We start from the raw sequence: 24430 nt of genomic DNA on the forward strand, positions 1-24430 counted from the left end.
GTCGGATATTTGTAACCCGGGGACCGCCTGTAGTTCCACTTTAAGGCTCCATTCACCCCTGGGCGTTCTGAATAGCGGGCAAAATCACAGTACAATTGGGGTGCCATTAACCACTTACCGCAAAGTGACGTATATATACGTCGGCAGACTTTGCAGGGTTATACCGGGATGATGCCTCTAGCTAGAGGCACCATCCCGATACCGTGGTTTAGAGCCGACGGTCGGCTTTCCATCGGTAACGACCGATGCGGCTCGGGAGCCGATCGATCGTTACCCGGGTGAGCGGGAAGGGACGACCCCCCCTCCCTCCCGCCGCCTTCCGTGACTTTGCCTGGGCCTCCCATCCCACCGGGAGACCCGAGCACCCAGCCGGCTGGATGGAGTCCTGATCTAAGCCGGAAGCGGCTTCGATCGGGTCTCCGATGACTTAACCCGGAGGCGGCGTCCATGACGTCACTTCCGGGTTACTCTGCTGCAAAAGGCTGTAGATTTAAAAAGCAGCTGTATGCAAAAATGCCATTTTCGGTGTTTTGCATACATGAAAGTGTACTGGAGGGGTTTGGGGTCTTTTAGACCCTCGATCCCTCCATAAAGAGTACCTATCACTACATATTGGTGTCACAAGGGATGTTTACATTGCTTGTGACAGCAATAAAAGTGATCAGATTTTATTTTTTTTTAAAAAAAACCTGTAATAAAGTTAAAAAAAAAAAAATTAAATAAATAGGAAAAAAAAAAAAAATAAAAAAAAAATTTAGCCGCCCTGTTAGCTTGCGCATGAAAGAAAACGTATACGGAAGCCGAGTCACAAATGAAATCGCTGTTCAAACCACACATGTGAGGTATCGCCACAATCGCCAGAGCGTGGGCAATAATTTAAAAAAAAGAGCTACACAATAACTCTAAACTGGTAACCGTTAAAAAATTATAAAGCGTCGCCTATTGAGATTTCTATTGACCGTAGTTTGTCGACATTCCACGGGTGTGGGCAATTTTAAACCGTAACATGTTGGGTATCTATTTACTCGACGTGACATCATCTTTCACAATATATTAAAAAAATGGGCTAACTTTACTGTTTAGTATTTTTTAAATGCAGTGAAACGTGATTTTTCGTAATTTTTCCCAAAAAATTGCGTTTTAAAGACTGCTGCGCAAATATCGCGTGACAAAAAATATTGCAATGACCGACATTTTATTCTCCAGAGTCTTTGCTAAAAAATATATATATATATATATATATATATATATATATATATATATATATATATATATATATATATATATATATATAATGTTTGGGGGTTCTAAGTAGTTTTCTAGGAAAAAATTAAAACTAATTTTAACTTGTAAACAAAAAGTGTTCGAACAAGGCCTGGGGCTTAAGTGGTTAAAGAGGAAGTAAACCCTCCTCTGACACTTGTACCTATAGGTGATCCTATGATAAGGCTTACCTATAGGTACTGTAAATATCTTCTAAACATGTACCGTTTAGGAGATATTTACCTTACATGCAGCCAGTGACGTCACTGGCGCATGCGCTCTGAAGGAACGGCCGCTGGTGCCGTTAGTTCAGAGCCCCGTGCCGTGACCGTCAGCTCCCGCGCGCGTGCGCGGGAGTGACGTCACCGCGGCTCCAGCCAATCAGATGACCGGATGCCGCGATCCCGGAAGACATGTCGCCCGTCATAAAGGCGGCACAGTGGGGGCTCATTCTAAGGTAAGTATTTCATAATGAGCTAGTATGCGATGCATACTAGCTCATTATGTGTTCCTCTTTCAGGATGAAAAAAAAAAAAAAAAAATTGGGTTTACAACCTCTTTAATTAGTAATGGCATCGGAAACCTGTCATGTGTTTTGTTGCAATTCTGAATCACGAGCAGAATCTCGGCGATTCAGAATTGCTGCAAAACACATGACAGGTCTCCGATGCCATTACTACTTAATGGCACCCCGATTGCACCGTGATTTTGCCCGCCATTCAGAACGCTCAGGTGTGAATGGAGCCTAAAGCAATTACATCAAACAGATTTAGGGATATACAAAAGGGAAAGACTAGGATTTTCTACAACCAACCACAAGTCAGTACAGTAGGACAGAACTGATCTGATCGTTTTGCTCACCTCCAGTTTCCTAAGCTCCATCTTGGTCGAGCAATCTTGGTTGGGACATTTCACCATCAATGAAAGGATTTCTCTTTTGGCAAAATTATCCGGGAATAGCTGGTGCTCTAAGAGAAGATCGTTATCCACAGGACACTTTGGCCCGGCGTCTCTGAAAATAAAAACACAGCAAGGCATTAGATAAGCAAATCACTTCATTGATATCCTTTATACAGCACCTATAAATCCTGCAGGGATTTACAACATCTCCACTTCGATAGATTTTATAGCCTCCCATCCCTCCCACCATCAGACACATTAAAAAAAATATATATATTTCCTATGCTCAGCCATGCTAGTTAGCAAGGAACGGGTATTAATTCTGATATAATAACAAAAAAAAAAAAAAAAGTGCTGCGCCACTTCCATTAAATATGTAACTAAAGTGCAACAAGTGATACAATATATCTAAAATATTGATATCAATTAAAAAGTGCAACAAGTGATAAAATATCTAAAATCTTGATGGTCGATTAATAAAAAAAACAATGTGAAACAGTGCATAATGATTTTTATTTTTTGCGCTGTAAACAAAAAAAAGAGATAATTTTGAAAAAAAAAAAAAAATTTTTCACATTCTGCTATATGACATTCCCCCCCCCAAAAAAATGTAAAAAAATCAAAATTTTTTAACATTTTAGGTCAATTTGTTTTCTGCTACATATTTCTGGTAAAATAAAAAAATTGATTGGTTTGCACAAAAGTTATTGCGTCTGCAAACTACGGGAAATATTTATGTAATTTTATTGTTTTTTTTACCAGTAATGGCGGCAATCTGCGATTTTTTGCGGGACTGCGACATTGCGGCGGACAGATCGGACCCCTAACTGACATTTTTGACACTTTTGGGGGGGACCAGTGACATTACTGCAGTAATCAGTGCTAAAAATATGCACTGTTACTGTTATAATGACACTGGCAGGGAAGGGGTTAACCCAGTGGGTGATCAAGGGGTTAAATGTGAGCCTAGGGGATTGATCCTAACTGTGGGGGGGTGTGGCTTCTGAAATTACCATAGAGACATGTGATCCTATATAGAAGGATCACATGGGCTCTATGATCATTCCAGAGAGAAGAACGGTCAGCTGTGTTTACAACAGCAGACCGTTGTTATCTCTCAGCCGGGAACGATTGCGGGTGTCAAGCGGCAATCTGAGCCACCTGCCTGCTGCAGCGGCTTCCCCGCTGACAAGCAGGGGCGGGAGCGCGCCACTGGCGGCACGCTCGCCCCCTAGCCTCCTGCTCGCGACCGACGTATAGTTGCGGCGGTTCGCACAGGAGCGGCTCCATGCCGCAGTACAACTGCGGCGGGCAGTCCTTAAAGCAGTTAAAGCGGTTGTATCCCCTGTGCAAAAAAAGAAAAAAAAAAACCCTGCAGGACAATGGCATAATGTGCTAGTATGCATCGCATACTAGCACATTATGAAATACTTACCTTAGAACGAAGCCCCCACACGGTCGCCCGGACACGGCTGAGGGAGCTGACATCTTCCCTCGGCTCCGGCGATGTGAGTGTCCAGAACCACGATGACGTCACTCCCGCGCATGCGGGAGTTCACTTTCTGGCAAGGAGCCGGCAAGGAGCTCTGAAGGTCTGGCAAGATACGCATATGCATCCCCCGCTGGTGTCAGGTTTAGGAGATATTAATTTTACCTACAGGTATTATTATTATGGACTTACCTGTAGGTAAACATTAAAAAGCGGAGTATACTACCTCTTTAAGGTATTCATTCTGATTTCTAAATTTTAATAAAACAGAGAAATGAATGCAATAATTTACAAATACATGAGGAAGTGACACTTCATATTAAGGTGCCTCTGTAAGGTGAATTCCTTTGTCAATCAATAAATCACTAAAAGAGCAGCTGACCCAGAGATTCCCCTACACCTCTCATTACCCAGGATAGGACGATCGTCCGCATAGAGCTGAACTCCAGGCTGGTATAAAAGAAACACAATACTGCAGCTCTGTAATCATTGATATCTCTTTAAAGAGGAACTTCTACCGGTTTGTCAGAGTTCTTAAAAGGGAAGTATGACCATGATCCTCTTACATAGTTACATACATAGTTGGTGAGGTTGAAAAATAGACACCAGTTCATCCAGTTCAAGTGGGGGATTAGCAGAGCTGGGGGTTATACCCAGTGGGGGATCAGCAGAGCTGGGTGTTTCTACCGAGTGGGGACCAGCAGAGCTGGAGGTTACTACTGTGTGGGGAATCGGCAGCACAGGGGGTTACTACTGAGTGTGGGATCAACTTAGTTGGGGGTTTCTACTGAGCGGGGGGATCGGCAGAGCTGGGGGTTACTATTGAGCAGGGGATCAACAGAGCTGGGGGTTACTACTGTGTGGGGAATCAGCAGCACAGGGGGTTACTGAGTGTGGGATCAACTTAGCTGGGGATTTCTACTGAGCGGGGGGATCAGCAGAGCTGGGGGTTACTACCGAGGGGGGGGGATCAGCAGAGCTGGGGGTTACTACCGAGGGGGGATCAGCAGAGCTGGGGGTTACTACTGTGTGGGGAATGAGCAGCACAGGGGGTTACTACTGAGTGTGGGATCAGCAGAGCTGGGGGTTACTACTGTGTAGGGAATAAGCAGCACAGGGGGTTACTACTGAGTGTGGGATCAACTTAGCTGGGGGTTTCTACTGAGCAGGGGATCAGCAGAGCTGGGGGTTACTACTGAGTGGGGGATCAGCAAAGCTGGGGGTTACTACCGAGTGGGGGATCAGCAGAGCTGGGGGTTACTACTGTGTGGGGAATCAGCAGCACAGGGGGTTACTACCGAGTGGGGGATCAGCAGAGCTGAGGGTTACTACTGAGCGGGGGGGATCAGCAGAGCTGGGGTTACTACCGAGTGGGGGATCAGCAAAGCTGGGGGTTAGTACTGAGTGGGGGATCAGCAGAGCTAGGGGTTACTACCGAGTGGGGGATCAGCAGAGCTGGGGTTTACTACTGTGTGGGGAATCAGCAGCACAGGGGGTTACTACTGAGTGTGGGATCAGCAGAGCTGGGGGTTACTACTGAGTGGGGAATCAGCAGCATAGGGGGGTCACTACTGAGTGTGAGATCAACTTAGCTGGGGGTTTCTACTGAGCGGGGGGGGGGATCAGCAGAGCTGGGGGTTACTACTGTGTGGGGGACCAGCAGCACAGGGGGTTACTACTGAGTGTGGGATCAACTTAGCTGGGGGTTTCTACTGAGCGGGGGATCAGCAGAGCTGGGGGTTACTACCGAGTGGGGGGATCAGCAAAGCTGGGGGTTACTACCGAGTGGGGGATCAGCAAAGCTGGGGGTTATTACTGAGCGGGGGATCAGCAGAGCTGGGGGTTACTACTGTGTGGGGAATCAGCAGCACAGGGGGTTACTACTGAGTGTGGGATCAACTTAGCTGGGGGTTTCTACTGAGCGGGGGGATCAGCAGAGCTGGGGGTTACTACCGAGTGGGGGATCAACAAAGCTGGGGGTTATTACTGAGCGGGGGATCAGCAAAGCTGGGGTTTCTACTGAGTGGGGGATCAGCAAAGCTGGGGTTTCTACTGAGTGGGGGATCAGCAAAGCTGGGGGTTACTACTGAGCGGGGGATCAGCAGAACGGTACTAATGATCTGGGGATCTGCTGAGCTGGGGCACTACTGGGCTCCTTTAAAACAAACAGAAACTCATTACTTGTAAGTTTAATTAAAGCTTAAAAAAAAAAAAAAAAAAAGCATCAGAAACACCTGTGGGGTTTTAATGTGCGTTAAAGTCAAGGCAAGTGTAGACAAGCATTTCTATCTGCCTGGAGAACAAGTTTTAGTAAAATCTCTCTATTTATATAGCTAGAAAAAAAAAAATAGATGCTATTTGTTCCCCATTAAAATGACATTTGTTCCCCCTCCCCCCAGTAAGATGTCATTATACATTATGGAACGGATTACATCTCTGCTAAGGTAAACATGTAATAACAGGGTAAGTCAGGCCAGGAAAGCGGGTTATAGAATCCATACGACAATCCGCACAAACAGGATGTGCAAGGAAAAGAAAGGGAGGGAAGATTTTTTTGGCCAACAGAATAATTAGTAATAACGCCGGTGGCAGAGAAAGGATCAAACAGGTTCTGAAACGGCTGATGGAAAAAAAAAAAAAAAAAGCCGAACGATGAACTATGGAAAGTCGTTCATCTCACCGGCTTCCTCTCTGAGCGTCAGGGAGGGGTGAGAAGATTTACAGCGAGCGTTTCCTACACATTTCCTGCATCTCGCCAGCAGCGCTCAGTGGTGACAGACGAGTGGAAACCAAAACGCCACACTGCTTCTCCTATAGGCCGGCTTCTTTGTGGGACTGAGGCTCTGTGTTTAGCATTAGTAACAGTGTGATCATCATTTTACATACATTGGGGGGAGATTTACTAAAACTGGAGAGTGCAAATTCTGGTGCATGGGAGCCAATCAGCTTCTAACTTCAGCTTGTTCAATTAACCACGGAGGATTTGGCTGCTCAAAGACGAGGGCCTATTTTGTGATTCAGCACTGCGTGACTTTAACGGACAATTGTGCCGTCGTGCGACGCTGTACCCAAATGAAATTGACGTCCTTTTTTTTCCCACAAACAGAACTTTCTTTTGGTGGTATTTGCTCACCTCTGCAATTTTTACTTTTTGCGCTATAAACAAAAAAAAGAGCGACAATTTTGAAAAAACAACAATATTTTTCACATTTTTTTATATGAAATTCCCCCCAAAAAAATGTAAAAATATTTTTCTTTTAACATTTTAGGCCAATTTGTTTTTTGCTACATATTTTAGGTGAAAGAAAAATCACAATAAGCGTATTTTGATTGGTTTGCGCAAAAGTTATTGCGTTTACTAACTACTGGAAAGATTTATGTCATTTTTATTGTTTTTTTTTTTTAACTAGTAATGGCGGCGAGCTGCGATTTTTTTTTTTTGCGGGACTGCAACTTTGCAGCGGACAGATCGGACCCTTGACTGCCATTTTTGACACCTTTGAGGGTACCAGTGACATTACTACAGTAATCAGTGCTATACATATGCACTGTTACTGTAAAAATGACAGTGGCAGGGAATGGGTTATCTTTATTAGAGATCCAGGGGTTAAGTGTGTCCCTAGGGGCGTGCTTCTAACTGTAAAGGGGTGTGGCTTTTGATGTAACCACAGAGACATACGATCCTACATAGCAGGATCGTATGATCTCTGCAGTTACACCAGGGAGAATGACAGGCGGCTTTGTTTACATCAGCCGCCTGCCTTTCTCCCTCTCCAGCGGGAGATCGCGAGTGGCCGGCGGACATCGGAGCCGCCGGTCACTCGCGCAAGGATGAACGAGTGGGGGCGGGAGCGCGCCTCTGGCGGCGCGCGCTTGCCCCCTGTTGGCTCGCGGAGGAGTGACGTAGCGATACGTCACTTTGCCCAGGGGGGGCTGACCGCCGCAGTATATGTATTTGCAGCGGTCTGCAAGTGGTTAAGCTTTGACAATAAAACCTGGAAGCTGATTAGTTTCTCTGCACAGCTGCACCAGATTTTGCACTTTCCAGTTTTTGTAAATCAACCCCAAAATGTAATTGCTGGCTGTACAAACAGTAAGGGGTCCTTTCACACGGGCGGTCCGATCCTCAGTTTTTTAGGTGGACTGGATCGGATGCTCCATGCAACCCTATAGAGCGGCGGGTGTCAGTGGAGACATCGCCGCTGACACCCGCTGCTATCCGATCCTGTCCTTTAAATCCGGACGGATGGAAACCCTATTTTCCATCCGTCGCAGGGGTCTTCAAACTATGGCCCTCCAGTTGTTAAGGAACTACAAATCCCATCATGCCCAGTCATGTCTGTGAATGTCAGAGTTTTACAATGCCTCATGGGATGTGTAGTTCCGCAACAGCTGGAGGGCCGTAGTTTGAGGATCCCTGGTGGAGGATCGGTCGGATGAAAATGGACAGGCGGTCCGTTCTCATCTGATTCTCCCATAGAGGAGAGCGGGGATCTGACAGCTCTGTCTCTGCACACAGAACAGAGACAAACCTGTCATCCACTTGCTCAGCGAGGATCGGCGGATCAATCCCCCACTGAGCAAAACAGACTTCGTCGGGGGCGCACGCCCGTGTGAAAGGAGCCTAAAGCCTCGTACACACGATAAGAAAATCTGAAGGGAAATTTCGTCCGACGACCGATCTGCCGATTTTCGGAATTGTTAGTATGGTGCTTTCGACAGCCGAATCCGACTTTTCGGCCGAAAAAATCCTGATGCGCAGGCTATAAAAATTTTATCGTCCGCCAACACAACATCCGATTTTCCTCTCATTAGTGCAGTTTTCGACGGAAAAAAAAAATCTTGAGAGCAAGACTAGACATGCTCAGAGAGAAAGAACACATACAAAGCAATCCAACACATGACATAGTTACATAGTAGGTGAGGTTGAATAAAGACAATAGTCCATCCAGTTCAACCTGTGTAGGTGTGTGTGGCCGTAATCATCTCTCATACCCCTGAATGTTCTGATCCCTGAGATGTACGTCTAATAGTCTTTTGGAAGTCACCATACTTCCCGCAGAAACCACCTCTTGTGGTAGAGAATTCCACAATCTTGTAGCCCTAACAGTAAAGAACCCCCCACGTTGCCTGAGGTTAAAACGCTTCTCCTCTAATCGCATTGTATGCCCTCGAGTCCTCATGCAATCCCTTCGATTGAACAGCTTTTTTTCTAAGCTGAGATCCCCATTGAGATATTTGTAAATTGCTATCATGTCCCCCCTCAGGCGTCTCTTCTCCAGGGAGAATAAATCAAGCGATTGCAGACGCTCTTCATAATTAACGGACATCACTTCTGAAGTAGAATTCTGTCGTACAGGAAAATTCGAATGAAAATAACCTCTTCACTTTCCACATCAGTAGCATGCCACAAAAAACGGACGACAGATTGTTCGATAATCTGATCGTGTGTACGGAGCTTTAGCGTCCTTTCACACGGGTGGTTCCATGGTGAACTCAGCTTTGCTCAGTGGGGGATCCGTCCGTTGATCCTCACTGTGCAGAGCGGAGACAGAGTCCTGCTCTCCTCTATGGGGAAATCGGGTGAAAATGGACCGCCTATCTGTTTTCACCCGATCTTATCAAGCATGGTAAGCAAGGTCTATAAGAAGCCTAAACAAGGTATTCATGTGAAGTACAGAAGAAGAGCTGACAAGAAGCTGTGTGATAGTGACTGCCCACCTTATAGACTTTATGATGCAGGCCTTACAGAAGCGGTGCCCGCAGGGGGTCTGCAGCGGCTCCCGCAGCGCCATGAGGCAGATGGGACACTCGTATTTGCTCTCCAGCGGAGGGTCAAACTCGACGTCGTAGCCTTGAGTCTCCTCCATGACCAGGCTGGATGGGTTTCCGCTGGGAGTTTCCACGGAGGGGCTGATGACATCATCCTTGGTGTTCATGCAGCAAGCTGCCATAGCTCCGCAGCAGGCGTCGTCCGAGTCGGCCGCCTCGAAGCTCCTGGAGTTCATTATGCTCATAGTAGACGGACAGCTGGGAGCCCCGCCACCATCTGAGAGAGGAAATACATAAAATTAATCAACAATCATCAAATATACTGCTTATCCTGAAAGACATTTTTTACTGGCATCTAGAGCTGCACCATTCTGGATAAAATGAGAATCACAATTTCTTTGCTTAGAATAAAGATCACAATTCTTGGTGTGACATCATCTTTCACATTATACAAACAAATTGGGTTAATTTCACTGTTTAGTTTTATTTTTAATTAACCACTTCAGCTCTGGTAGGTCTGATCAGGCCATTTTTTCCGATACGGCACTGCGTTGCTTTAAAGGGTAACTCCACTTTCATGGGGGAAAAAAAAATAGCAAATAAAGAAAAAACAATATAACGTATACAATTGTGACACAAATCATATTGCATTGAATGCTTTTAAAAATTACCTTTCCTTTTCAATCTGCAGCTGTTGTAATTTTCTGAAAATGCAATGCAATATGGCCGCCTGGAGCTGTTCTGTACACAGAATGTATACTGACCACACCCCAAAAACATAATTTCCTGCTCGTGTGATTGGCTCACCAATTTTCCCAGAAGTCTGCCTAAGATACAAGTCAGATTTAGGGCATCCCCTGCAACAACAATGTCATTTTTGGTGAAATACTTCTAATAGGAACACAGGGATGCAGGCCCAGCAGATTTCCACATTAGTGCTCTGCAGCTGCCACAGCCGATAGATAATTATGAAACCCCTCCAATTTGACCCACTCAGCACGGGGGGGGGGGGGGGGCTCTTCGTTTTAAGCTATGTCATAATGTGCTAGCACATTATGCCGTTGTCCTGAAAAGTTTATCATTATTTTTTTTGCAAAGGGGATACTACCGCTTTAAAGCTTAAAAAAATCATTTTAGGCCTGAAGATTACATAAAACCCCCAAAATGTTATATATTTTCTGAAAGCAGACACCCTAGAGCAAGGGGTCTTCAAACTATGGCCCTCCAGTTGTTCAGGAACTACAATTCCCATAATGCCTAGTCATGTATGTGAATGTCAGAGTTTTACAATGCCTCATGGGATGTGTAGTTCCACAACAGCTGGAGGGCCGTAGTTTGAGGATCCCTGCCCTAGAGAATTAAATAGTGGTAGTTGCAATTTTTTATGCCACGCGATATTACGATATTAGAGCAAGACGGAGGAAGAGGGCAGAGCGAGACAAGGCTATACTACCTCCCTTCTTGAAGGCTTGGTTTCCTAGAGTGCAGTATCCCAGCTTGGTCTACCCATTAACCATCTTCAAAAAAATTTAAAAAAAACACACCGTAGTAGTTTCATTTTCAAGTTCAGTTTTCATCTCTGTGTAGAGAAAGCCAGCCGCGACTGAAAAAAAAGAAAAATACGGGGGCTATGGCTGATCGCTTCAGCCATAACTGCGGTAAACCACTTGCAAACTGCAATATATATATATATATATATATATATATGTGTGTATATATATATATATATATATACATATATATATATATGTCACTGCCGCTCTCTCCTTCTGCAGGGCGACCGGTCTCGTCTCCGCCCCCTCCTGTAATGTTCTGCTGACAGCCTTTGGTGGGTGGAGTCTGCTCTGCCCCTCCCACAGCTCTGCTCTCTCCTGGTCCTGGTGACTAATCTGATCTCCGCCCCCCTCTAGTGTTCTGCAGGAAGCCTGTAGTAGGTGGAGCCTGCTGGGCCCCTCCCTCAGCTCTGCTCTCTGCACAGGAGATGTACAGCCCAGTGATGATGTCACTGCTACCTTTACAAAGTCATGTCTGGCTTTGTAAACGTATTTAGTCATAAGTGTGCGCAGTCTATTGCATTAGGGTGTGCACCCCAAAGCTCAAGCACACATGCCTTGCCTTTCTCTGCAGCCCCAGCTGCACTGTACAGTGAATGAATGGGAAGTGCTCTGTGCTGAGCAGCCTCTTGTTCATTCACAAACTGAAGCATAGTAAACAGTTTCTTATGCTTCAGTTATGAATGAACACAGTGAGTGTGTTCATTAAGAAAAGGAAGGGGACGGTAAATTACATATCTGATAGCCGTTTCCCCCGCTCTTCATTCTGAATCATCCTCCCTGCAGGAGCCGGGGGGAAGAGGAGGGAGGCCAGGAGCTCTAGGGGGCGTCCACGTGAGGTTAAGCCGTGCAATAGGGGGAATTGGCATCTCACGCAGTGATTTGTGTGTGTCCAGGCACACCTGACACACCCCCTGCACACACCTATGCATTTAGTGCATATAAGGTGGTCTTTTATCCTTTGTGTCTATAGAGGAATATATGTAAATGAAGAGGTTTATGCAGGGAGTTCCGCATTGAGAAAGACCTGTAGCCTACTTCATATAGTGTTCAAGTTTACAGCCATTCCAGGGGATTTATGAAGCACGTTCTGCGTCATTACTGCTGTAAACCACCTGTGACCGCTAAAATGCATTGAAAAATGTACCATAAAAAGAAATGTAAATAGTTTCGAATGATTTTATTAGATGTATGTGCACAAGATCAGCCTGACCTAAAAATGTCATCAAAGCTTGGAAAATATTACAACACCTTGTTACTATGTATGGCTTGGCTTATCTATTCCTACCTTTTGTTATTCTGAAGAAATAGCTGATTGTTTCTCTATGCCCATATGGAAAATGAAGGTAAATGGGAGTGATTTTATAATTAGCAATCAGCTTCCGCAAGTGCAGGGTTCTACTCACCAAAAAGGCAGGGTCTGAATCCCTTAAGATTTGATTTCCCTCATGAGCATCTCATAAAAAATGACATTTTTGTTGCAGAGGATGCCCAAAATCTGACTTGTAACTTAGTGCAGACTTCTGGGAAAAATCATTCAGCCAATCACATGAGCAGGAAGTGACATTTCTGGGGGGGCCGTGCTGTATACCATCTGTGTACCTCCAGGTAGCCATATTGCATTTTACAGAAAATTACAGCACTGCGGATTGAAAAGGAAAGGTCATTTGTTACCAGTTGCCGACCAGCTGCGGCAAGTTGGCAGGTTCCCACGAATCGCCGCATCTGTACGGCGGTTTGCGGGAGCGCTCCTGTTCATAAAGAGTTGCATCCTGTAATGCTGTACGCGTTTCGTCTTTCCACACTCGTCAGGAGCAGAAGCAATCGTTTTATCTATCAAAAAATAATATGAATATCAAAAGATATGTCAAAGTGTCTAGTATTATCATCGCCAGGGCATGGCAATGTCTGTCACAATTGGTGGTCTACTTACTAGTTGGTTCAGACTGTCGCCACATGGGGCTATGAAGGAAGGTACCGTATATACTCGAGTAGAACCCGAGATTTTCAGCATGTTTTTTCATGCTGAAAATGCCCCCCTCGGCTTATACTCGAGTCACTGTCTTAGTGTCTTTTTAAAAATGGCGCCGCCCGGCGTCGACGTCTTACGGCACATGTGCCACATGCCCGGGAATAGCCGATTGTGTATGGGTTTTCCCGAGCATTGGATGCATTTGCGGTGGCGTATTGGCGCCGGGATTTTTGAATTAAAGGTGCCTCACCGAAAGGTAAGGGAGACTCCTCCACAGCCCCTGCATTTCCTCATGCAGTGCTGTGGGCATGGTACATGACATTCTCTTGTACCATGCCCCCAGCACTGCATCTCCTGTGCCATGCCTGTACATACTGTGCCATGCCTATACCTACTGTGCCTTACCTGTAAATACTGTGCCATGCCTGTATATACTGTGCCATGCCTATACCATCACCCTTGCTATGCCTATACTATCTCCTGTGCCATGCCTGTACCATGACCTGTGCCATGCCTGTACCATGACCTGTGCCATGCCTGTACCATGCCTATACCATCACCTGTGCCATGCCATCACCACTCTACTTCTTTCCTCTCTGCCACCCCAGTGGTTATTTTTTGGTACTATTTTCCCACCCCACCATGTTCACTGCACTTATTTCATTTTTGTAGTCTCACACCACTACATCCCTTTGCACAGATTCACTCCTTGTTCAGCCCATGTGCTCTCTCATAGTTACATAGTTTGTGAGGTTGAAAAAAGACATCAGTCCATCCAGTTCAACCCAGGGCCGGTGCAAGGATTTTTGCCTCCCTAGGTAAAATAAAAATTGCCGCCCCCTGGAAAACATATTAGTTTTCCTGGCACTGCAGGACCCTGTAGTGCCCCTCTCCCTCCCAGCCCCCATCCAAAGTTGCTGAAGGGGTTAAAACTCCTTCAGTGACTTACCTCGGCGCTGGGTCAGGCTCCACCTACTTTCCTTTGCCGTGCATGCGCATTAGGTCTCCCCCGCCGGCTGATGTCGACGGGGGAGACCTAATGCGCATGCGCGGCAATGGCCGCGCACTCGCATTAGACCTCCCCATAGGAAAGCATTGAATAATATGAGAATTTCGGTGATGCTGGAGCCCTCACATAGCATGGCTATGTAGCACTCAGGCGGGGCATAGCATGAGGAGTGCCGCACCGGCCGGTGGTCCTTTACTGATTCCGGATGCAGCATGCCGGCGCCCTTTGCTAATTTGCGCCCTAGGCGGCTTACAGGTAGCACCGGCCCTGGTTCAACCTATGATGTGTGTGTGTGTGTTTGCCGTTAACCGTACATTGTATACCCCTGTATGTTGTGGTCTTTAAGGTGCCCATCTAATAGTTTTTTGAAACTATCGATGCTCCCTGCTGATACCACCGCTTGTGGAAGAGAATTCCACATCCTTACTGCTCTGACAGTAAAGAAACCCTAACATATTTTAAGGTTAAACCATTTTCCTCTAGTTTTAGTCTTTTTCTCCTCCTGTGTTTGGCACCTATTCCCAGCCTCACCATGCATGGTACGTATTTACAGCATACTCCATAAAATCTTACCTTTGATACATGAATATACTCGCCTCATTATATATATTTTCAGGAACTATATTGGATTACTAGCTGAGGCTGTGGTTTCCTCCCATGGCGATGACAACTATCCTACACTTCCACTTTTCTACCCCCACAAGCGCATAGTACCGCTCCCTCAGTTCCCGGGGTAGACGGTTTTTGAGTACCTTTCTTCATAGCCCCATGTGGCGACAGTCTGAACCAACTAGTAAGTAGGCAACCAATTGTGACAGACATTGCCATGCCCTGGTGATGATACTACTAGACACTTTGACATATCTTTTGATATTCATATTATTTTTTGATAAACGATTGCTTCTGCTCCTGACTAGTGTGGAAACGAAACGCGTAGAGCATTACAGGATGCAATCTTTATGAACAATATTCAAATACCATTTACATATGTCTGTCTCAACCATTTCCTTACTTGACTTTGGAATTCAGCATTTAGATCATTTGACACACTGCACACTCTTTGGTCAGACTGACATTATTTATGTATGTTAGCCTGCATTTTTACATGTTTTAACATTGTCACCATGTGTTGTACCTATTAAAATGGAGATTTATTTTTTTACTTCCCTGACTCTGTTTTACAATCAGACTTAGTTATATGCCTCACTCAAAGTCCCAACCCTTTCTCTCTTTGTTCTTGATTACAGGGATGGAGGTACAATGGTTAGTTGTAACCTCATTCAAAGTCCCAACCTCTCTCCATATATATGCTGTTGTAAACACAGCAGACCGGTGTTCTCTCTGGAATCAACACAGAGCCCCTGTGATCCTTCTATGTGTTAAGATTGCAAGCCCATCCCCCCACAGTTAGAAAACACTCCACTAGGCTCACATTAAACCCTTTGATCACCCCTGGGTTAACCCCTTCCCTGCCAGTGTCATTATTACAGTAACAGTGTAGTGTAGTAATGTCACTGTTCTCCCCAAAAATGTCAGTTAGGGGTCCAATCTGTCCGCCGAAACGTCGCAGTCCCACTATAAATCACCGATTGCCGCCATTACAAAAAAAAAAAAAAAATATATATATATATATATATATATATATGTGTGTATGTATGTATATATATTATATACATATACACACACACACTATATATATATATATATATATCACAGTACAGACCAAAAGTTTGGACACACCTTCTCATTCAAATAGTTTTCTTTATCTTCATGACTATGAAAATTGTAGATTCACACCGAAGGCATCAAAACTATGAATTAACACATGTGGAATTACATACATAACAAAAAAGTGTGAAACCACTGAAAATATGTCATATTCTAGGTTCTTAATAGTAGCCACCTTTTGCTTTGATTACTGCTCTGCACACTCTTGGCATTCTCTTGATGAGCTTCAAGAGGTAGTCACCTGAAATGGTCTTCCAACAGTCTTGAAGGAGTTCCCAGAGATGCTCAGCACTTGTTGGCCCTTTTGCCTTCACTCTGCGGTCCAGCTCACCCCAAACCATCTGGATTGGGTTCAGGTCCGGTGACTGTGGAGGCCAGGTCATCTGACGCAGCACCCCATCACTCTTCTTCTTGGTCAAACAGCCCTTACACAGCCTGGAGGTGTGTTTGGGGTCATTGTCCTGTTGAAAAATAAATGATGGTCCAACTAAACGCAAACCGGATGGAATAGCATGCCGCTGCAAGATGCTGTGGTAGCCATGCTGGTTCAGTATGCCTTCAATTTTGAATAAATCCCCAACAGTGTCACCAGCAAAGCACCCCCACATCATCACACCTCCTCCACCATGCTTCACGGTGGGAACCAGGCATGTAGAGTCCATCCGTTCACCTTTTCTGCGTCGCACAAAGACACGGTGGTTGGAACCAAAGATCTCAAATTTGGACTCCTCAGACCAAAGCACAGATTTCCACTGGTCTAATGTCCATTCCTTGTGTTCTTTAGCCCAAACAAGTCTCTTCTGCCACTCGTTTTCCTGTACTTAGCTGCTTTTTTCTTGCTATAATACAAATTCAAACCAGGGCCGTCTTTATTCTTGATTGGACCCTGGGCAAAAATTTTCTTGGGCCCTCTTGAATCCACTTAACTATTTGGGGGCTCAAGGGGCAGCTGCTTTGGGCCCCACAACAATGACTAGACCCGGGGCAGCTGCCCCTTTTGCCCTGTGTTAAAGACAGCCCTGATTCTATTCAGTAGGACTATCAGCTGTGTATCCACCTGACTTCTGCACAACACAACTGATGGTCCCAACCCCATTTATAAGGCAAGAAATCACACTTATTAAACCTGACAGGGCACACCTGTGAAGTGAAAACCATTTCAGATGACTTCCTCTTGAAGTGTGACTCTACAATTTTCATAGTCATGAAAATAAAGAAAACTATTTGAATGAGAAGGTGTGTCCAAACGTTTGGTCTGTACTGTATATATATATATATATATATATATACACACATACATACACACATATATACACACACACATAGATTATAGATATATATAACATAAATCTTCCCCCTAGTTTGTAGACGCGATAACTTTTGCGCAAACCAATCAAAATACGCTTATTGGGATTTTTTTTTTTACCAAAAATATGTAGCAGAATACAAATTGGCCTAAAATGATGAAAATATTTGTGGGGAAAAAAAGGACATCAATTAAATTTAGGTACAGTGTCGCACAACCACGCAATTGTCAGTTAAAGTAACGCAGTGCTGAATTGCAAAATATGGCGCCTGGTCATTAAGGGGGAAAATCCTTCCGGTCCAGAAGAGGTTAATAACATTCAATTACAATGTAACGTGTCACAATTATATACACTTCATTATTTTTCTATTTGCCGTCTTGCTCCCACAAAAGTGGAGTTATCCTTTAAATGTAGGGATGCACCGAAATGAAATTCTTGGCCGAAGCCGAAGCCGAATAATAATGAAATGCTTGGCCGAAGGCCAAATACCGAATGCGGTGTTTCGCATTTTTACCATTTATTTTGCCAATTTTTAGGGGGCACGCTGATGGGCACATTTTATGTTAGGGGGCACTCTGATGGGCAAAACAAAACATTTAAATCAGCGTTGCTCTTAACATCAAATATGCCCATTAGCGTGCCCCTTAACATAAAATATGCCCATCAGAGTGCCCCTTAACATAAAATATGCTCATCAGCATGTCCCTTAGCATAAAATAAGGGGCACGCTGATGGCCACATTTTATGTCAAGGGAGCACTCTATTGGGCACATTTTTTTTCTTTTTTTTTTTTTTTAAGGGGCACTTTATAGGGCACTCTAATGTAATGAGCATGGCAAGTGGCAACAACATATGGCAGTCTGAACACTAATGCTTGTGCAGCTACCGTATTCTCCCCCAAATGTGCTCAGCTCCACATCACATACCTGAACTGCAGCCAGAGCCAAAAGCCGCGAACAGGGGGGCGGGGCGTGGACCTAGTGTGAAGGAGCCGCAGTCAGGAGCAGGGGGCGGGACGCGCGCGTGACGTCACACCCCCCTACTCGCGGCCGGACAGGACACCGGCGGCGTGTGAGAAGGGAGCCGCGAGCCGCAATGAGGAAGGTGAGCGGTCAGGGCGGAAGCTGACATTGTTCGGCTCAAAATTATTCGGCCTTTTGACTTATTCGGCCGAACGCCGAAAGTGCTATTTTCTCTATTTTTGGCCGAATAATGTTCGGCCGCCGAATATTCGGTGCATCCCTATTTAAATGTCTCCAGCACCCCGCCCATCGATATTTTGGATCTGACAGACCTGTGCTCAAATCCATAAAAAATCCAAAAATGCAGCAAGCAAGTTTTTTTAACACCACAACGGAAGCGGCAATGGACCAAAGTGTGAAGACATAGAATTTAAAGGGGATGCATTTTTCTTTTGAACTAAAAAGGTGCTGATAATTTCATATTAAATTAATTACATGATATTAAAGCAGTTGTATACCCGCTTTGTTATTTTTACCTACAGGTAAGCCTAGAAAAAATAAAAATGTGTAGAGTTTAGAAGATATTCACCCTGCATGCAGCCGCTGATGTCAGCAGCGCCATGCGCTCCAAAGGTCCGGCATATCTTGCTAAAACCTAGGGCTCCCGTTCGCATGCGTAGGAGTGATGTCATCGCGGCTCCGAACCCAGGAGAAAGGCCGGGAGACATGTTAGCCCCCTCAGCGGTGACCTCGCGCCGCTGCGAAGGCTTCGTTCTAAGGTATTTCATAATATGCCATTGACAATATGCCATGGTCTTGCAGATTTTTATATTTTTTTCCATTAGGGTATACAATTGGTTTAATTAAAAAAGTTGAATACAATACAATTCTATATGAAAATATATATATTTTTTAAAAACTGTCATTTTCAGCCAAGAGCATCCTGCATTTTTTGGTACCAAATTTCCATCCGGTGCGCCTCTATTATTTAACATTATAATCCCTAATTAACCCTAAGCGAAGATTTTACGGTTTTAATTTTTTTTTTTTTATAGTAGAAATTATTTAAACTAACACTGATCAAAGTAGAAAAAAGTGCATTTGTATAAGTTTTCTTTATCCGTGGATGAATCAAAAATACATTTTTGCTAGCCAATATCACCTAAAGAAAAAAAAAAAAAACACATTGATATGTTTTACCTTGTTATCTTAAATCGTTATTAACTTCCCCCCGCCCTCCCTTTTTTTTTTTTTTAACTTACATGTGCCCCCTATCGTCTGATTTGCTGACGATCCGAAGAACGATTTGATTCTGCAATGCATCACAATTAATGCCCACGTTTTTTATTCAAAAATTCAAACAGTCAGAACTCCATTTTTTTTTATTGTCATTTGCTCTTAGCGCAGTGTCCTATTGGGGGAGGGTAACTCTCATAACCATACGAAAAGAGGGCTTCAAGTTATTCAATTCCAGTTCATTACAGAGAACAAAGGGGCATTCTTTACATCTAGAGGAAAAACAGAAAGGCTTCTTTGCCGTAAGAGCTGTGAAAATGTGGAATAGACTGACTCTCACAAACTAGTTCTGGGTTGCTCAGCAGATTGTTTTAACAAAGACCTGAAATGTGTTTCTGTCCCAATTGCACAAAATATAAGTGACAGAGGACTGGTGGTGTGGAGGAATGGGATCAGGCAGAGGTATGGTGGTGGGGAGCAATGGGATCAAGTAGAAGGATGGTGGTGGGGAGCAATGGGATCAAGTAGAGGGATGTTGGTGGGGAGGAATGGGATCAGGCAGAGGGATGGTGGTGGGGAGCAATGGGATCAAGTAGAAGGATGGTGGTGGGGAGCAATGGGATCAAGTAGAGGGATGTTGGTGGGGAGGAATGGGATCAGGCAGAGGGATGGTGGTGGGGAGGAATGGGATCAGGTAGAGGAATGGTGCTGGGAGAGATGAGATCAGGCAGAGGGATAGTGGTGGGGAGGAATGGGATCAGGTAGAGGGATGGTGCTGGGAGGAATGGGATCAGGCAGAGGAATGGTGGTGGGAGAGATGTGATCAGGCAGAGGAATGGTGGTGAGAGAGATGAGATCAGGCAGAGGAATGGTGGTGAGAGAGATGAGATCAGGCAGAGGGATGGTGGTGGGGAGGAATGGGATCAAGTAGAGGGATGGTGGTGGGAGAGATGAGATCAGGCAGAGGGATAGTGGTGGGGAGGAATGGGATCAAGTAGAGGGATGGTGGTGGGAGAGATGAGATCAGGCAGAGGGATGGTGGTGGGAGAGATGAGATCAGGCAGAGGGATGGTGGTGAGAGAGATGAGATCAGGCAGAGGAATGGTGGTGAGAGAGAGGAGATCAGGCAGAGGAATGGTGGTGAGAGAGAGGAGATCAGGCAGAGGAATGGTGATGAGAGAGATGAGATCAGGCAGAGGGATGGTGGTGGGGAGTAATGGGATCAGGTAGAGGGATAGTGGGGGGGAGGAATGGGATCAGGTAGAGGGATGGTGGTGGGAAAGATGAGATCAGGCAGAGGAATGGTGGTGGGAGAGATGAGATCAGGCAGAGGGATGGTGGTGAGAGAGAGGAGATCAGGCAGAGAGATGGTGGTGGGGAGGAATGGGATCAGGTAGAGGGATGGTGGTGGGGAGGAATGAGATCAGGCAGAGGGATGGTGGTGGGGAGGAATGAAATCGGGTAGAGGGATGGTGGTGGGGAGGAATGAAATCGGGTAGAGGGATGGTGGTAGGGAGGAATGAAACCAGGTAGAGGGATGGTGGTGGGGAGGAATGGGATCAGGTAGAGGGATGGTGGTGGGAGGAATGGGATCAGGTAGAGGGATGGTGGTGGGAGGAATGGGATCAGGTAGAGGGTTGGTGGTGGGAGAGATGAGATCAGGCAGAGGGATGGTGGTGGGAGAGATGAGATCAGGCAGAGGAATGGTGGTGGGAGAGATGAGATCAGGCAGAGGGATGGTCGTGGGAGAGATGAGATCAGGTAGAGGAATGGTGGTGAGAGAGATGAGATCAGGCAGAGGGATGGTGGTGGGAGAGATGAGATCAGGCAGAGGGATGGTGGTGGGAGAGATGAGATCAGGCAGAGGAATGGTGGTGGGAGAGATGAGATCAGGCAGAGGGATGGTGGTGGGAGAGATGAGATCAGGCAGAGGGATGGTGGTGAGAGAGATGAGATCAGGCAGAGGAATGGTGGTGGGAGAGATGAGATCAGGCAGAGGAATGGTGGTGGGAGAGATGAGATCAGGCAGAGGAATGGTGGTGGGAGAGATGAGATCAGGTAGAGGGATGGTGGTGGGAGAGATGAGATCAGGCAGAGGGATGGTGGTGGCGGGATAAGATCAGACAGAGTGATGGTGGTGGAGGAATGAGATCAGTGACACTACCACTCACTTACTTTGAGTGTCAGTCGATTCCCCCTCCTCCATTCTCTGTGTGCCTGTGCTTCTCTTCTCCCTTCTGGTGCCTCCAGTGATCCCTCTGCTGACGTGGGGTCTGCTTGAGCTCCTCCCCCTTCACTCTACTGGCTGTCAGCTCATCAGCTGACTTTCTGCACCAGTGTCCATCTGGAAGGGGAGGGGAGCGGAGTTTGGTCACCAGGCAGACTCTGCCTCGGTGTTTGCTGGATGACGTCATCGGCAATACATTTGGCAGACTCTCAGCATCGATGCAGAATCCCGAACGTCTGACCCGCAATGCATCAGTGCTGCAATTATTTTCAACACCCCTTCTATACATACCCCTTCTATACATGTCCCCTGAGCTGCACATGTGCAATGCAGCTGAGAGGCAGGAGGAACCATTTATGACAGAAGAGATTGTTGGACTCTTCTGCTATAAAAACTACACTTGTCAGCAGATTTAAAAAAAAAATTACTTCAATGTCACTTCAAATAAAGACAAAGATGTAGCTGAATTAATAGGCCCAGTGCAGTGCAGAAATGTAAAACTTAAGGGGGGGGGGGGTTGAGGGAGGCAGGAGGGGGGAGGGGTCGAGGGAGGTAGGTCTGAGGTTGAGGGAGGGAGGCCTAGGGTTAAGGGAAGGAGGTCTGAGGTTAAGGGAGGGAGGTCTGAGGTTAAAGGAAGGAGGGGAGGGAGGTCTGGGGTTGAGGGAGGGAGGTCTGGGGTTGAGGGAGGGAGGTCTATGGTTGAGGGAGGGAGGTCTATGGTTGAGGGAGGGAGGTCTGGGGTAAAGGGAGGGAGGTCTGGGGTTAAGGGAGGGAGGGGAGGGAGGTCTGGGGTTAAGGGAGGGAGGTCTGGGGTTGAGGGAGGGAGGTCCGGGGTTGAGGGAGGGAGGTCCGGGGTTGAGGGAGGGAGGTCCGGGGTTGAGGGAGGGAGGTCCGGGGTTGAGGGAGGGAGGTCCGGGGTTGAGGGAGGGAGGTCCGGGGTTGAGGGAGGGAGGTCCGGGGTTGAGGGAGGGAGGTCCGGGGTTGAGGGAGGGAGGTCCGGGGTTGAGGGAGGGAGGTCCGGGGTTGAGGGAGGGAGGTCCGGGGTTGAGGGAGGGAGGTCCGGGGTTGAGAGAGGGAGGTCCGGGGTTGAGAGAGGGAGGTCCGGGGTTGAGAGAGGGAGGTCCGGGGTTGAGAGAGGGAGGTCCGGGGTTGAGAGAGGGAGGTCCGGGGTTGAGAGAGGGAGGTCCGGGGTTGAGAGAGGGAGGTCCGGGGTTGAGAGAGGGAGGTCCGGGGTTGAGAGAGGGAGGTCCGGGGTTGAGAGAGGGAGGTCCGGGGTTGAGGGAGGGAGGTCTGGGGTTGAGGGAGGGAGGTCTGGGGTTGAGGGAGGGAGGTCTGGGGTTGAGGGAGGGAGGTCTGGGGTTGAGGGAGGGAGGTCTGGGGTTAAGGGAGGGAGGTCTGGGGTTAAGGGAGGGAGGTCTGGGGTTGAGGGAGGGAGGTCTGGGGTTGAGGGAGGGAGGTCTGGGGTTGAGGGAGGTAGGTCCGGGGTTAAGGGAGGTAGGTCCGGGGTTAAGGGAGGTAGGTCCGGGGTTAAGGGAGGGAGGCCTGAGGTTCAGGGAGGGAGGTCAGGGGGTTGAGGGAGGGAGGTCCGGGGTTGAGGGAGGGAGGTCCAAGGGAGGTCTGGGGTTGAGGGAGGTCTGGGGTTGAGGGAGGTAAGGTCTGGGGTTGAGGGAGGTAAGGTCTGGGGTTGAGGGAGGTAAGGTCTGGGGTTCAGGGAGGTAAGGTCTGGGGTTCAGGGAGGTAAGGTCTGGGGTTCAGGGAGGTAAGGTCTGGGGTTCAGGGAGGTAAGGTCTGGGGTTCAGGGAGGTAAGGTCTGGGGTTCAGGGAGGTAAGGTCTGGGGTTCAGGGAGGTAAGGTCTGGGGTTCAGGGAGGTAAGGTCTGGGGTTCAGGGAGGTAAGGTCTGGGGTTCAGGGAGGTAAGGTCTGGGGTTCAGGGAGGTAAGGTCCGGGGTTGAGGGAGGAAGGTCCGGGGTTGAGGGAGGAAGGTCCGGGGTTGAGGGAGGAAGGTCCGGGGTTGAGGGAGGAAGGTCCGGGGTTGAGGGAGGAAGGTCCGGGGTTGAGGGAGGAAGGTCCGGGGTTGAGGGAGGGAGGTCTTGGGTTAAATTTGGTTAATACCTAAAACTTGGTCTGGTTCACACCTATCCAGGTGTGTTTTTTCACATGAGCTTTGCGTTCTTTTACGGGAGAAACCAGCATAAAGCACTGCATTTTTAAAGCGTTTACATTGCAGTCTCAAACACCGCTGATCGCTCAGTTCTCAGAGCTCCCTGAGCAGAGAGCTGGTGACTGTGTCAAAATAAAATAAAAATTCAAAATAAAAGAATAAAAAAAGTAAAAAAAAAAAAAAAGATCAAGGTTTACCAGGGTTACTGTTAGGTTCACGGTCGGGGTCAAAGGTCACAGTTGGCATATATTGGGTAGAATTTAAAAAAAAAAAAAAAAAAAAAAGAAGAATAGTGTCAGTGTCCGTTTGTTTTAGGCAGGATAAAAAAAAAATGATATATGGTATCACTGCAATCTTCAGGAGCAGGAGAATTTATTTTGGGCTGTTCTTTGGTGGTAAATTATAGTAGCAAGAAATATAAATGGAAGTTAACCACTTTAAGACCGCTCACTGTGCTGCTACTGCGGCACCCCTGGGTTCAGCGACGTAGACCTACAATCGCTGGACTCCGAGTGGTCTCGGCGGCACGCGGGCGCGCCGCCGGAGGCTCGCTCCCGCTGTGTTTAGACACAGTGGGAGTCGGGCCGGAGGAGGAGAGGCTGCAATCGCTGCCTCTCTTCCTCGATTGTCGGGGAAAGTGTGAGAAGACCCGCCTGCTTATGTAAACAAAGCAGGCGGATCTTCTCTGTGACAGACAGGAGGAGATCACAGGATTCAGCATAGCTGAACCTGCGATCTGTGTCACAGAACCCCCCACACACGTCAGTAAGCATGAGGCATACATTTAACCCCTTGATCACCAACAGTGTAAACCCCTTCCCTGCCAGTGTCATTATTACAGTAACAGTGCA

The 24430-nt window shown here is 46.8% G+C and overlaps 2 protein-coding genes across 2 annotated transcripts in view; both read right to left on the minus strand.

The window, feature by feature from the left end:
- Positions 1 to 24430, minus strand: part of RAG2 (recombination activating 2) — a gene marked incomplete at its 5' end in the record, with an annotated part of 350031 nt that overhangs the window by 167963 nt on the left and 157638 nt on the right. The window lies entirely within an intron of this gene.
- The window catches only part of TRAF6 (TNF receptor associated factor 6), a 57336-nt gene that overhangs the window by 13743 nt on the left and 19163 nt on the right, over positions 1 to 24430 (minus strand). The window contains exons 2-3 of the mRNA XM_082269805.1: positions 9374 to 9701; positions 2125 to 2275 (exon numbers count right to left, since the gene is read on the minus strand). Coding sequence (XP_082125931.1) covers positions 2125 to 2275; positions 9374 to 9669 — 447 coding nt within the window. The 5' untranslated portion in view covers positions 9670 to 9701. The remainder of the gene's footprint in view (positions 1 to 2124; positions 2276 to 9373; positions 9702 to 24430) is intronic.

This window comes from Pelophylax lessonae, assembly GCF_965119305.1.
Source record: "Pelophylax lessonae genome assembly, chromosome: 10".
In the NCBI taxonomy this organism is placed as follows: Eukaryota; Metazoa; Chordata; class Amphibia; order Anura; family Ranidae; genus Pelophylax; species Pelophylax lessonae.